The following is a 14,764-nucleotide window of genomic DNA, read 5'->3' on the forward strand; positions in this document are numbered from 1 at the left end:
AGGACCCTCTGTTGCTTTTTACAGATTCAGACTAACACGGCTACCCCTTTGATACTTTAAACTTCTGTTCACTATGGGAGGAAATAAAGGTTGCATTGTGTTTTAAGTACGTGCTTCTAACTAGTGTTAAACACTTTCCCCCCTGCAGTTCTAGATGGTCTGTAAAAGGAATCTGTGAGTCACTTTTTCCCTTTTATATCAGAGGTGATAGAAACCCTGTGTAAAGTGCTAGTTATAAACTGATGACTGTCCATCATCTTATATTTTCCATGAATACTTTCAACCACTGAGTAACTTGTCTCCCTTCTTACATGCAGAAGCAGAGAGCAAAACCTGTAAGCTGGATTTCCTGCTTCAGTATGAAGGTGTCTTCTCGGAGGCCCTTTCTGATACCAAGACCGTGCTGAAGAGACTGGATGAGTGCAGGGGAATTGAAGGGTCTCAGAGAGAGGTAGGTGTGTTTGCCGGACAAGCAAGAGGGCTTTTCACCTTCCCTCACCCTTTTAATGGTCTCTGTGTAGGAAATCCCTTCCTGAAGTTTGCCAGAAATTCTAACAAGTCAGATCTGTGTCTCTGTGTTCCTGAAAATTTTTGACCACTGGTAGGCATCAGCCATAAGCCTTTGATTTCAAGATTCTTTCTCAGTAAAGTATGCTTGTTCTTCAGATGGACAACACAAAGCAAGAGATCTACAAAACCAAACAGCAGGGAGATTGGAGTGGGCTTTTTGGAAACAGACTCCTGTGTCATGTTGCTTGAAGAGCAATGCCCTTGAGAGAACAATGCCTGTGAAAGAAGCATGTGTGAAAGAAAGCAAGCTGGCTGGGGCATGTAGTCCAGAGATTTAAATTTATACAGTCCCCTGGGGGCACTTTCGGTTGTACTCTAGGCCTCACTAATACTGGCTACTTGCCTCCGATTTGTGTTGTTCTCTTTAGAAACAGTATCAGTTTATTATTGTAAAGGACTGATATATGAGATGGCAAAATTAAACTTTGTCTGATGGGATATACAGACTCCTCGCTTACCAAGAAGGAGTTAATGAGAGCCTGTGGGCCCAGCCATCCTCACCCCTTTATACCTGTGCAAGGTGTCAAGCCTGGAGGGAGGAGATAAAAGAGGGAAAGTCCAGCTCAGTGGTGGGTGATTGGGAGAGGGAGTAGACCACTGGACAGGACTGGCAAGTTCCTGCAAAAAAACTAGTTTAGGACAGGACATTGGTAAATACTACTTTAAACTGGGAAAAATACAATTGTTGTTCGAGTATACTAATGGAAATTACTGAAATGCCTCATCTGTCTGAAGGAGGCTCATTCATCAGTTCAGTGTTCTAAATGCTGGGCTTTCATTCCTCACATCTGCTTAGGCTTGAAACCTGTCTTATAGAGGAGGCATTTAAGGCCAAAACGCAGCCTTTAAAGAGCACTTGGGCCACTGTTCTGTGATGGACCATGAACAGACATCCTCGGCACCTAGACCTGTCACATCTCTGTGGACTAAATCACTGGCTCCACCTTCAGCTTCTGCACTGTACTTGAAGAGAGGCCTAATTACTTAGTCTTCTAAATCTCGGGCTCTTACTAGTGCTGAATCAGTGAAGAAGCCAAAAACATTCATGTTGGTGCCTCAGCCCAGGACTTCAGTTCTTACATGAACGTCTGGTACTTTGGTGCCAAAGCCTTCAAACTGGGCCTCCGCTTGGTGCAGAATTGCCCACAAATATCAGGGGAAAGCATTACAAGCAAGGTACTTCTTGATCCCAAAGAAAAAAGTGGATCTGAGAAGTCAAAGCAGGTTCATTAATTCCTTCATCCTCACCTGTCCTGAGGAGACTGGAACATGGCTCTTGAGCTCAAGGATGCTTACATCCATGTAGCCATCACAAGAAGCTGACGTTCTGTGGGGAAGAGGCAGGGTCAGGGCAGAGTGCTGCCCTTCAGTCTATCCTCAGCCCTGATGGTGCTCGCCTCAGTTCTCTGCTGTGTGGACATAGTGGAGAGCTGCAGCTGCAGAGAGCCAGTTGCAGCTCCCTGATCCATGGCTCCCTGGCCCTGAAGGACATTAGAGCAGCAGGGGGCCTACTCGAACTTCACACCTGTGTAAGGTCTGTAATAGAGCTTATGCCAGTGGAGGATCAGGCATGGTGGATCTTAGCTCCACCACATTCCCCAGCACACCTAGCCCACCTCCAGCATGCCCTCTCCTTCAACTGTCCCAGGACATTACACCATACCTGTGGGCTGTGTCCTGCCTTCATTTTTCTCTGACTTTGTAACTCTGCTCCTTGTATTTTTCAAACATAGTGAAGTTTGCATTCCTTTGATCCTACTATGAGCTGGTGCGCGTGGACCCCTGAGCCCATGCAGAGCCCTTTTGACTTCACTGGGGCTCCCTGCTGGCTCAGAACTCTGCCCACACAGGATCAGTTTGAAATCCAAACTCTTTTTTAGCTATCTGACTGCACAACGCCACCTGGACAATTTTTCAGCAGCTATATATAAATGCCAAATAAATGAGAAATGGATTTTCTTCAAACCTTCCAGAAAATCATTTCTGGGCTGTGAACAAGCATGAGAAATTTCGGTCCCAAAGGTAATTGGGGAGGAGGAGGAACCTCAACCCATTGTAACCGAGGGCTTAGACTAAAACTCCCCACTCAGCCAGAACTATCATTTCCTGAGCTTCCTAATGGGATAAAGGCTCTGTAGGCACCTACTCCAAATCCACACTTTATTTCCAGGGAGGGAGTCCTGGTATCATCTTCAGGGAAACATAGTGCTGTGTTCTGAAGTAATGCTTAAACTGCAAGTTCACCTCAGAGAAGTCCAGCTCAGGACATATAATTAAGGCTGTAATTGTGTCAGTGGCAGGATTGAAAGGGTTTTCTTTCCTTTGTGTTATTTTACCAGTCACTTGTTGGAATCTTTTGTATATGCCTTCTGGCAGCGGTGGAAAACCTGGGGAACTTGTGGATTTCTGTGAATATTGTGTGCCTCAGTTTGCCCACTTGTATTGCTATCTATGGGCATGTCTACACTACACTAATTTAATTTAATTTAATTTACAGCAGTACTGTGGTGTAAATGCTCCCTGCATTGACAGAAGGGGTTTTTCCATCAATATAGCTAATCCATCTCTGAGAGGGGAGGGCTAGATTGATGGAAGAATTCTAGCCACGTCTACACTGGGATTAGGTCAGCCTAACCATGGCACTGAGGGAACAAAGTTTTTCACAGTCCTGAACGCTGAAGCTAAGCTGGTCTAATTTTTAAGTGTAGCCCAGGCTTTGGTTTCAAGGCGTACGCCTACACTGCAAAAACAAAGCCAAAAATACACCCCACCTTGCAGCAGCCAGTCTCAAAGCCTGAGTCTATAGAGCCCTAGTCTACAATCTGTAGCTCAGGCTGAAGCGTGGGCTCTGAAACCCTTGGGCTATTTTTAGTACTGTAGCGTAAGCCTGAGTCCTGGGCTCTGAGACTCATTTGCACTCATGTTTTATTGCCATAGTCATACCCAAGGAATTAACATCTTTCCAGAGACACTCCTTGTGCTAAAGAGACAGGGAGGAGTGCCTGAGGCTGGGTCTACACTACCCGCCTGAATCGGCGGGTAGAAATCGACCTCTCAGGGATCGATTTATCGCGTCCCGTTGGGACGTGACAATCGATCCCCGAATCGACGCTCTTACTCCACCAGCGGAGGTGGGAGTAAGCGCCGTCGACGGGAAGCCGCAGAGGTCGATTTTGCCGCCGTCCCTACAGCGGGGTAAGTCAGCTGCGATACGTCGTATCTTAAATCGAACCCCCCCACCCCCCGTAGTGTAGATGTAGCCTGAGTCTCTACTTCTGAATCAGACAGTCCTTAAGAACTATAGACAAGTGGGTCCTGGCAGAACAAAGGGGTACCTGCAAACTAGGTGAAAGGAAGAAAGGGACATGTTTCCTGAGTAAAGAGGAAATCTTTTTGGTCTGGTCTACACTATAGAAATAAGCTGCCTTGCATCGACCTATGTCAACCTAACTGTGGAAGTGTCTACATTTAAATTTCACTCCCGCCAAAGTAACTGCCTGGCTACGCCGACTTAATAACTCCACCTCCATGAGCAGCGTAAAGTAAAGCTCGATGTAGTTAGGCCGCTGCAGTGTCAGTGTAGACACTGCGTGCTTATGCCGACTGTTACTGGCTTTCAGGAGCCGTCCCACAGTGCCCCACACTGACAGTACAATCGAGACAAGCGCTTCTGGTGAGGACACATACCGCCGACACAAGGAGCAAAGTGTAGACACACACAAACAATGTAATTACTGTGGCGGCTGTATGCTCATGTAGGTTAAGTCAACTTAATTTTGTAGTGGAGACGTGGCCTTTCATTGCCAGACGAGCAGAAGCTGAAGGATGCTGTAGTAATAATAATGGGATGAAATTTAATAATAAAAAGTGCAAGATTATGCACTTTGGGAGTAATAAAAAGAATTACTGCTGTAAGCTGGTGGTTCATCAGTTGAAAATGACAGCGGAGGAGAGAGACCTGGATGTATTGGTTAATCACAGGATGACTGAGAAGAGCCCTGTGAAATTATTTTATTTTTTAGCAAATTTTGTGTTTTATCCATGCACGGGATGGGAGACCCTGGGAGGGATGTTTTGCAGAGTGAGCCCACGCCACACTCTCCCACCACCCTGGCTCCCTGCTTTAGGCATTGCGTCCTGATGCAGTGGGTCACAGCACTGTTTGGGGGAGGAAGTGGGCCAAACCTGAGCAACACTGTGACGCCGTGTGCCAGGTTGCGATGCCTGGGGCAGGGTGCCAGACCCAGCTTTGCGGGACAGGCGCTGTTGCTGTGCCAAGTTTTTCATATTTTTCATTTTATTTTGTTGTTTCGTATTTGTGAAAAACACAGGCCTAGAATTATGAGCCATGCGTGTGACTGGTTGTGAAAAAGACAAATGCAAGCCTAGGCTATATCAGGCAAGGTATTTCCAGTAGAGATAAGGGAAGTATTAAAGCCATTGTACAAGGCACTGGTAAGACCTCAGCTGAAATGCTGTGTAGGATTTTGCTCACCTGTGTTCAAGAAAGAATGAATTCAAACTGGAACAGGACAGAGGAATGGAGAGCCTGTCTTGAGAGAAGTCTGAAAGAGCTTGGCTTGTTTAGACTACCAGCAGGGCTGTCTCGGGGGGGGGGGGGGGGCGGGGACAAATCAGCCTCCCACTAGTCTCCTGTCCGTCCGGCGCACACTCACCCCGCCCCCATCTCCCTGACTGCCGCTCTCCTCCTCGCCGTCTGCCTCCTCACTTCCCCTCCCACCTGCCCCTCACCTCCCCATTTGTCTCCTCACCCCGCTTGCCCGCCCGCCTCCCGCCTCACCTCCCCACCCGCCTCCTCACCTGAATAGCAGGACAAATGGTGTCCCAGTCGTACATTGGTTGGGATGTGGGACAAAGGGCTAAATATTGGGACATTCCCGATTTTATCGACGCTCGGGGCCCCCCAAAGTGCAGGGCCCAGGGCGGTTGCCCCGATTCACCCTACTCAAGGGACAGCTCTGCCTACCAGAAAGAAGGCTGAGAGGGGATCTGATTGTTGTTTATAAATACATTGGGGGGAAGACACCTGTGAGGTAAAGAGCTATTTAAGCTAAAGGAAATTGTTTGCACAAAAACAACTGGGGATAAACTGTCCATGAATAAATTTAGGCTGGACATCATAAGAAGGCGTGGGGCTCTGAAACAGCCTCCCAATAGACTCATAGCATTGTAGGACTGGAAGGGACCTTGAGAGGTCATCGAGTCCAATCCTCTGCACTCAGGGTCTCTTCAGACTAAACAAACCCATTTTTTTAGTCTTCTCTCATAGCTCATGTTTTCTAGACCTTTAATCATTTTTGTTGCTCTTCTCTGGACTTTCTCCAATCTGTCCACATCTTTCCTGAACTGTACCCAGCACCCAGTACTGGACACGGTACTCCAGCTGAGGCCTAATCAGCTCAGAGTAGAGTGAAAGAATCACTTCTTGTGTCTTGCTTACAACACTCCTGCTAATACAGCCGAGAATGACGTTTGCTTTTTTGCAACACTGTTGACTCCTATTTATCTTGCGATCCACTATTGCCCCAGATCCCTTTCTGCAGTACTCCTTCCTACACAGTCATTTCCCATTTGGTATCTGTGCAATGGATTGTTCTTTCCGAAGTGCAGTCCTTTGCATTTGTCCTTATTGAATTTCATCCTATTTATTTCAGACCATTTCTCCAGTTTGTCCAGATCATTTTGAATTTTAATCCTATCCTCCAAAGCCCTCGCGACCCCTCCTAGCTTGGACAAACTTTATAAATGTACTCTCTATGCCAAGTAGTGGTGGCAAAAAAACTAGTTTTAAGATAGCGTTTGATAAATTTATGAGTGGGATTGTTTGACATGGTTGCCTTCTATGATGGGGGGGCGAGGCTTGATGGCCCAGGGGATCCTTTCTGGCCCAGTGTCTTATGTCCTGAATCTCATGCTTCATGCCTTCAGCCAGTTCCCCCTAAGGGTCAAAAAGGAAACTTTTCCCTCCCTGAGATGGTCTTATTTTATTTTTCTCTCCTTCCTCTGAAGCATCAGAGATGGATATAGCTGGAGATGGGATGCTGCACGGTGCGGGCCAGTGCTCTGAATTGGTACTGAGTATTTTTTTCTCGGATGCATGGTGGTGGGTCTTGCTCACATGTTCAGGGTAAAACTGATTTCCATTTTTGGGGCTGGGAAGGAATTTTCTCCCAGGTCAGATTAGCAGTGCAAGAAGTGGGGGTGTTTCTCCTTTCTCTGCAGCATGTAGTGCAGGTCATTTGCTAGGTTTACCTGGGTATATCTCACCAAATCAATTCCCTGCCAGTGCTGGGGCCTCAGTCATTGGTGCACTTTGGTCCCACCTGTTCTCTGCCTGTGACGCACAATAGTTTAGTCTCCAGAGGGCTGTAATAATTTGGTCTAATCTGTGTTGTTGGGCTTGGTGCAGGAGTGGCTAGGTGGGATTTGGTGGCATGTGCCATGCAGGAGGTCAGACTACATGATCTTCTGCCCTTGAACTCTATGACTCTAAGTGGCTGCAGAGGTCTGAGGGGAGACTGATTCAGAGGAGAAACCATGACCTGGAGGTCCAAGAGAGGAGACTTGGAATCCTGGAAGGACTCTGTCCCACATAACAAAGTCCACTCAACAATGTTGAGGAAGTGGAGGCAGGGAACGGCATACATATTTTGAATGACTCTGTATATCTCTTGTACTGTCGAAAGTGAAGGGTGATTGTTTTAGATATCCTTCGCAAAGACTGTCTTTTTACTTCAATTATCATGTGTCTTTGACGGGGTAAACGCTAAACCAGAGCAGTTCTGGGAAGGGGGTGAGAGACTTGATGGGTTCAAAACTGGTCTTGGGTCCTACGGCAGCTTCCCTGAAGGGGTACCAGAGAGCCTGTGCCCAGGGAGTGAGTCCAGAGGCTAAAGCAAAAGAGCGCCTGGAGCCTACTCAGACCAAAGGGGAGCTTAAAAAAGCCCATTGTCCCAGCATGTGGGTCCTAAAACAGCCGGGTGAGCGTCCAGCAAGGGAGCATGACCAGGGCGGGGATAGCAGGCAATAGCCATTGTGGAGCCACTGGAGTGGCTCTAATTAAGCCATACCACGAGAAGAGCAGTAACCAGCTGTGCATGGGGCGCCTCTTTCTGCTTCACACTGCTTCAGGCCAACTACTGGTGTTATGTCCCCCTGTCCAGGGGAGCGTTCCCACTTCTCAGAGCCGCCTTTCCCTGCTAGTGCCGCTTGTGTGAGTAATTCTTCTCTGCGGGCGAGTGAACGATATGTATTTTTAACCACGTGTCTAGAGAGGGCAAGCAGACTCTGTACCATAGCTGGTAATCTTACGGAGATTTTGCAAGGATGCCCATTAAATCATAGGCAGCTCTGGCTTTTCGGCTCCTTAGGTTTCAGCAGTAGTTTGCCTTGGACATGGCCTACAATTTCTCTGTTCCTTTAGCATTGCCTATTCTTGAGCTGTTTGGACCTTTTCCTCATCCATGAATGGGTACCTGGTTCTTTACAGTGGGCACACGGCACTTCTAGGAAGGTGGCTACACTATGCTCACATTTTCCCCCTATGGTGCCACTTCATTAGTTCCAGTTAAGGTGTGTAAAGTCACAGGGTTTCTTCCTAAGTAATCTTTGGCTCATGGCTCAGTGGACCCATTCTCTTAAGTCCATGAGAAATCTTAGGTCAGGTCTACATTCCCACTTATTTTGGTATATCTTACATTGCTCAGGGGTGTGACTAAGCCACCCCCAAGCGACATAAGTTACACTGACCTGAGCGTCGGCATAGAGCGTCTACACTAGACATAGTGCATTGGTGCAACTGTGCCAATGTAGCACTTCTAGTGTAGACTAGCCCTTAGATTCTCCATTTTTGACTCTACATTCTCTCTGCTTCTGGGAATGGAAAATATAGACATGCCCCTGATGAGTTCCTTTTCTATTTAGGGCAGGGGTGGGCAAAGTTTTTGGCCCCAGGGCCACATTTGGGTATAAAAATTGTATGGCGGGCGATGAATGCTCACGAAATTGGGGGTTGGGGTGTGGGAGGGGGCACGGACTCTGGGGTGGGGCCAGAAATGATGAGTTCAGGGTGTGTGAGGGGGCTGTGGGCTGGGACAAGGGGCTGGGGTGTGGAGGTGTGTGTGAGAGCTCCGGCTGGGGGTGTGGGCTCTGGGGGAGTGCTGGGGATGAGGGGTTTGGGGTGCAGGAGGGTGCTCCGGGCTGGGACCGAGGGGTTCAGAGGGCAGGAGGGGGCTCTGGGCTGAGGCAGGGGGTTGGGGGTGAGGGCTCTGGGGTGGGGCTGGGGTTTGGGGGGGTTCAAGGCGCAGGAGGGTGCGCTGGGCTGAGACTGAGGGGTTCAGAGGGCGGGAGGGGGATTGGGGCTGGGGCACAGGGGGGTTGAGGGCTCTGGCAGGGAATGCAGGCTCTGGGGTGGGGCTGGGGATGAGAGGTTTGGGGTGCAGGAGGGTGATTCGGGCTGGGACTGAGGGGTTCAGAGGGCGGGAGGGGGTATCAGGGCTGGGGCAGGAGTTGGGACGTAGGGGGAAGAGGGGGCTCGGGGTGCAGGCTCCAGGCAGTGCTTATCTCAAGCAGTTCCCGGAAGCAGTAGCATGTCCCTCCTCTGGTTCCTACGCCAATGGTTCCCGGCCAATGGGAGCTGCGGGGGGCGGTGCTGAGACAGGGGGAGCCTGCGGAGAGCCCTCTGGCTGCCCGAAAGTGTAGGAGCTGGAGGGGGGACATGCTGCTGCTTCTGGGAGCTGCGCAGCAAGCTCCCACTCCCCAGCTGGAGTGCCGGAGTGGGGCAAGCCCCTGACCCCGCTCCCCGGCGGGAGCTCAAGGGCCAGATTAAAAGGCCTGACAGGTAGTTTGCCCACCCCTGATTTAGGGAGATCTGAGGTTTTTTGGTTAGAATCTCTGTGTCTCTCTCATATAAACTATTCCTATCTAATTTGGTTCTGGGCTGGCTGAAACCTGCTTGGAAACGAGAATAAGACTAAAATTGCAGTAATTTGGGGAAGCATGGAAGAGCTTTGCTGGTGTCAAATCTTACCTTCCCGTGCTGTCTGAGAGAAACTCAATTCAAATTATTGCACAGCTCATTTGTTCCCTTTACTGCTAGGCTCAGATGAAATGGGGGAATGTTGATTTTTCCATGTAGAATAAATGTCATTGTTCTTGTGGATCATTTCCATTATGTATGAGCCTGCCCAATTATTGCTACCCTTTTTGCAAAAGCAGGAATTTTTGGACAAAGTTATGAGGGAGTAAACGCCTTTATCCTCAGCATGCTGAATATTGGGCAATTGACTGAAACATTGCTTTCTTTAGTAAAGGCAGTTCTAGAGAAATACTCTCTGTTGCTGGAAAAGGGATCCTGAAGTTCTGGTCTATGACAAGGCCTTTGTCCCTGATTTTAGAGTTTGTCAGTTGATTGACATTTTGTGGGTTGAGGTTGAGATAGGGCTTCTCTAAGCGACCTCACTGTTTTTTAAGGACCCTCTTGTCAGTTATCCATGAGAATGCATGTTAGAAAAACAAAAAGACCTCTGGTCTCTGAATTGGCAGCGTTGGAATTGGAGTGCAGATTTTTTCTGTGACTTCTGTGTGCATCATGACATTTGATTAACTTTATAGTTTGGTAATAGCCTGCTTGTTTTTTCTATGGTTCAGATATGTAAAACTAGTCCCTGTGCTATCCATGCTCATAACAACTCTGTCTGCATTGAGAGGGGAAGGTTCTGATAACCCTTTTACTTTTGCTTCAATGGGTGCACTTCAAAAATTGCTCACTAAAAAAACAACTTCCTTTCACAGAGGATTGATCATTATGTCTCTGAAATTTTCCCAGCGGAAACCTTCCTTTTATAAATGGTAAGCCTTCTGTGGCAGGAGACTTTACAGCAATGCTTAGCTAGAACTGTGTGTGCAGCCTGTCTCCGAGAGAATGTAAATAGGATTGAATTATGGAAACAGCAACTACCTTGTTTAGGGATGACTTTATTAACCAAATGTACTTTGGATTGTGGGTGTGGTAGAGTGGGATGGGGGAAGTCCTACACCTAGCATGACCCCTGTATCTTGTAGTTTTCCTGAGTTCCAAGGATCCATTCTGCTGTCCCTCATGTAATCACTTTCTCTATGAAAGTGCTGTTCAGGGGCAAATCACACAATAGTGGAGTCACATGAGTTGCTCTGTAGCTAAGGTGTGCTAGGTATCCTGTTCTAAACTCTGGCGTATGGTTTTGGGGTTTTTTTTGTTGTTTTTATCACATCTCATCATAACTTTTGAGAAAATGCCGTTTTGACTTTCATTGGATTAACTAATCCAGCCATTTTTGGATAGTGCAGCTGATTTTAGAGAGTACTGCTTATTGCCCCTGCTAACTCTCATAAATGGGTCAGGATTTGTCTTTCAGGAGAAGTACACGTGACCTGACTAATAACAAGAATTGGTTTAAAACCAAGGAAGTTATTAATGTTGATGCATGTTGTTGCTGTAGTACTAGTTACTAGCTGACCAAATTTAGATTTCAATAGGAATTCCAACAGCACTTATAAGTTCCCTAGGAATAAGGTTACCATATTTTAATTTTAAGAAAAGGAGGACACTCCACGGGGCCCCGGCCCTGCCCCAACTCCGCCCCGCCCCTTCCCCAAAGTCCCCGCCCCAACTCTGCCCCCTCCCCTGAACGCTTCGCCCCCTGCTCCTCCCCCTCCCCTGCTTCCCTCGAATCAAATGTTTGCGGGAAGCCTGAAACAGGGAGGCAGCAGGTAAGCTGGGGCTGGGCGCGGCGCGGCCCAGTCTGCCCCCCCCGACCAAGCGGCTCCCTCTGGCGGCCGGCTGGCCCAGGCCAAGAGGCTCTGGCCCCGGCGTCTCCCGCCCGGCTCAGCTTGGGCCCTGGGGCGCCGGCCCTGGTTCCGGCCGAGTGGCTCCGGCCCACCCTGGTCCTGCCGGCCCCAGCGGCCCCGGCCTGGACCTAAGCCCCACGACCCTTCCCTCCCTATTTTCCCGGACATGTCCAGCTTTTGGGGATTTCCTCGCAGATGGGGATTTGAGGCCCAAAAAGCCGGACATGTTCGGGAAAATCCGGACGTATGGTAACCCTACCTAGGAATTCCTTACAAGTTCTGCAGTTTCTCGTGCATGAGTTTCTGTTAAAACTCGCTGGGCCAACTGTTGTATGTGGTGTTGTTCATCATATTGGTCCCAGGACCAGGAGAAGGGTTTTATGAGCATTCTAAACAATGCTGGAGAAGCACCAACTCTCTGATGCAGATGCGGTGTTTGGGAACTTAGCGTTTTATTCACAAAAATTGGTTTGATGTGTTCAAGGCTCTTTACAATGAAAAGGTTTTAAAACATTAATTTATAATAAATGAAAGCTTAGATTCCATCTAAATGTGATATTTCTTAAGCTTTTCCAGGACCTGAAAGGATTTTTAAAGTTTCATGGGCAATAACTCTAAAATGTACTATTGAGTCTCCCCCCAAAATGCTGGAAGGTTCTAGTTCTCATGGAGGGCTGTGTCTGAGAGAGGCTATTCTAGAAACACTGAGAACAGTGGGAAGTATCAGGGGGTAGCCGTGTTAGTCTGTACCTACAAAAACAACAAGGAGTCTGGTGGCACCTTAAAACTAACAGATTTATTTGGGCATAAGCTTTCGTGGGTAAAAACCTCACTTCTTCGGATGCAACAGTGGGATTCTTCGTCTTCAGAAAACTCATCCCAATAAGTCCCCTTTCCTTCTCCCTAGCAAGTTGGAAAAACATTCACCAATATAGAGACAAGGTGGGTGAGATAATATCTTTTATTGGACCAATTTCTGTTGGTGAGAGAGAGAAGCTTTCGAACCACACCATGACTGGTCCCTTAGCATATGTGCTAACCGCTTATGCTAAACAATCTGTTGCATCTTGCATTTTTCTGTGATTTTTGGAGTACCTTTCCCAGACCTGTGACTCAAAAGCTTGTCTCTCTCACCAACAGAAACTGGTCCAATAAAAGATATTACCTCACCCACCTTGTCTGTCTAATATCCTGGGGCCGACAAGCTACAAGTGCACTGCATTCACCAAATCAGTCCATTGAGAAAGCCCTGCAGTCAGGAGCTTGAGTTAGCTATTCTGTTTACCTTTAATAAAAAATTACCAACAATGCTACTTACTTTCTCAGATAAGCAGTGAAAGTCTGATCCTGGGACGTGCTGAGCACACTCAGCTCCCATTCACATAAGTGGAAGTTGAATGTGTTCTGCATCTCACAGCATCAGGCCCTTAAAGAAAGGGGCCACGTGTGCAAAACCAGAGAATTTACGACGTCTGGTTATCAACTGTTTATCCCAAAATGCTCTTCACATTAAAGATGTTTAAGTCAATGCTCCAAACATGTTGGCATCACCATTCTTCCCCCAGGTCCTCAGTGATGGACCCTTGATGTCTGTGTTCCTCCGTTTGGCAGTAAAAATGCTATTAGCTGGGTAAGAACTTGGGCTCATTCAGCTCTCTCTCTGTGGATACTCTTTGCAATAGCTCATTGCACTGTCACGCAATCCTAATGTCTGAGCATTTACACCTACCTCAAAAAGCAAGTGCACCATCCCCGCCGGGGCCTAAAGCAGCTAGCTTCAGTCTTTTTACCATAGAAATGAAAGTGACGATGATAGCAGAAAATGGCCATTCTCCCTGGAGCTGGGCTATGCGCTCTACTTCAAAGGTACTTTTGTAACATCCCTGGAGTCTTTAATAAAGGATGCCTGCTCTGAAGGGCCACCTTCTCTCCGAGACAGCTTGTGTCTTAAGGGGCGGTATTGACAACATTAATGGGCTCTAAGGAATGGCCATGAGAGATCCAGCTTATTTTTTCCCCCTGTTATAGCCCCGATAAATAATTTCCCTAGCAGTGCAAGCACATCCGCCCTATTGTGCTGGTGTGGGACATAGAGATAGACTTTAGAACCCCACATTCTGATCTTACCACTGCCAGCTGAAGCTGTGGGTGCTTGGCATTGCTGAAGATCAGGCACCAAAACTTTTATGGTGTGGTGTGTCTGGTTTTCTGATAGCCTTGCTTAAAAAAACCTTCCCTCTCTCCATGCACACAAGTGACCTCCTTGTTTTGCAGTGAAATCTAGTATTCCCCACTCTGGCCTTGGGTTGCCAAAACTGCTCTGAATGCGTTTTATTAGGTCCCTCAGCATTGCTGGAATCTGGCTCACGTCCAGGCTCCTGAAGAGATGTATTCAGACCTGAAACAGGGCCACTTGCCAGCTGCAATTTGTCACACTGACAATAAATATAAAAGCTGGTCGAGTAGGCTTGTCGTTCTCCTTCCTGAAGACTTATGGGTGAATTAAAAAAAAGTGTTCCTGTAGCTGATGACGGAATTTGGTGTGGCTGGAGAGATGAATGTGCCCCTCCACTGGGCACCTCACCTTCTGTGGGCTGAAGCTCTCTGCTGAGCTGGGGGCTGTGGGTGGCTGACCTTTGTGTACGTCCGCACAGAGCAGTTAACTGTGTTACTAACCCCGGCTAGCGTTTTCCTGTTGTCTTACAGATGCTAGTGGCATGCTTGGAAGCTGCGGAAGAACAGTCAGCGTTCAAGAGACTGCTCAGCAAAGTGAGGGACGAGCAGAGTCTGGATGCTGAGACTGTTGTGTCTGTGCTGGAGCTGTTTCGAAACACGCATCCCAAGATAAAAACAGCGCTACTAGAGAGAGAGCAGGCCAGTGGAGAGACCCTGCAGCAATCAGGTAGGAGGGCAGGCAACCCCATGGGCATGAGAGCTTCAGAGAGCTGGAGCAGCTCCTCACCAGTTCCTCCAAAACCCTTCTGTAGTTCTCCCAGCAGGCTGTTATTCAAGCCTGCGGATTTCATTTCCCTTAAGCCCTAGCTCTCTGTGTGTGCTATATCCACAAACACTAACCGAGATCTCTAAGCTTTTCAGAGCGGGATTTTGCATTTCCACTCTGACTGCCTGCAGTGGAGCAATCCCAGAAATGTCTTTGCCCTTCACTCACTGTAGGTCTAAATCAATGGCTAGGTGGCTAGCGTGGGCCAGTTCTCTGACTGTGCCTCAGGACTGAAAGCTCCTTTCTTCTTTGAGTTTGACATAAAGCAGTGGCCTTGCAAACCTGTCGTTAAACTCCAGCTTGCTTTGCGGCTTTGTGCTCTGTTAGAGAAATGAACCATTTTCC

General features: G+C 48.0%; 1 protein-coding gene across 2 annotated transcripts in view; it reads left to right on the forward strand.

Moving 5' to 3' along the window:
• Positions 1-14,764, forward strand: part of ZBTB40 (zinc finger and BTB domain containing 40) — a 62,144-nt gene that overhangs the window by 14,429 nt on the left and 32,951 nt on the right. For both annotated transcript variants that reach the window (XM_054008831.1, XM_054008832.1), the window contains exons 3-4: positions 318-451; positions 14,125-14,320. In XM_054008831.1, coding sequence (XP_053864806.1) covers positions 318-451; positions 14,125-14,320 — 330 coding nt within the window. The remainder of the gene's footprint in view (positions 1-317; positions 452-14,124; positions 14,321-14,764) is intronic.

The sequence above is a fragment of the Malaclemys terrapin genome, chromosome 19 (assembly GCF_027887155.1).
Source record: "Malaclemys terrapin pileata isolate rMalTer1 chromosome 19, rMalTer1.hap1, whole genome shotgun sequence".
Classification (NCBI taxonomy): Eukaryota; Metazoa; Chordata; order Testudines; family Emydidae; genus Malaclemys; species Malaclemys terrapin.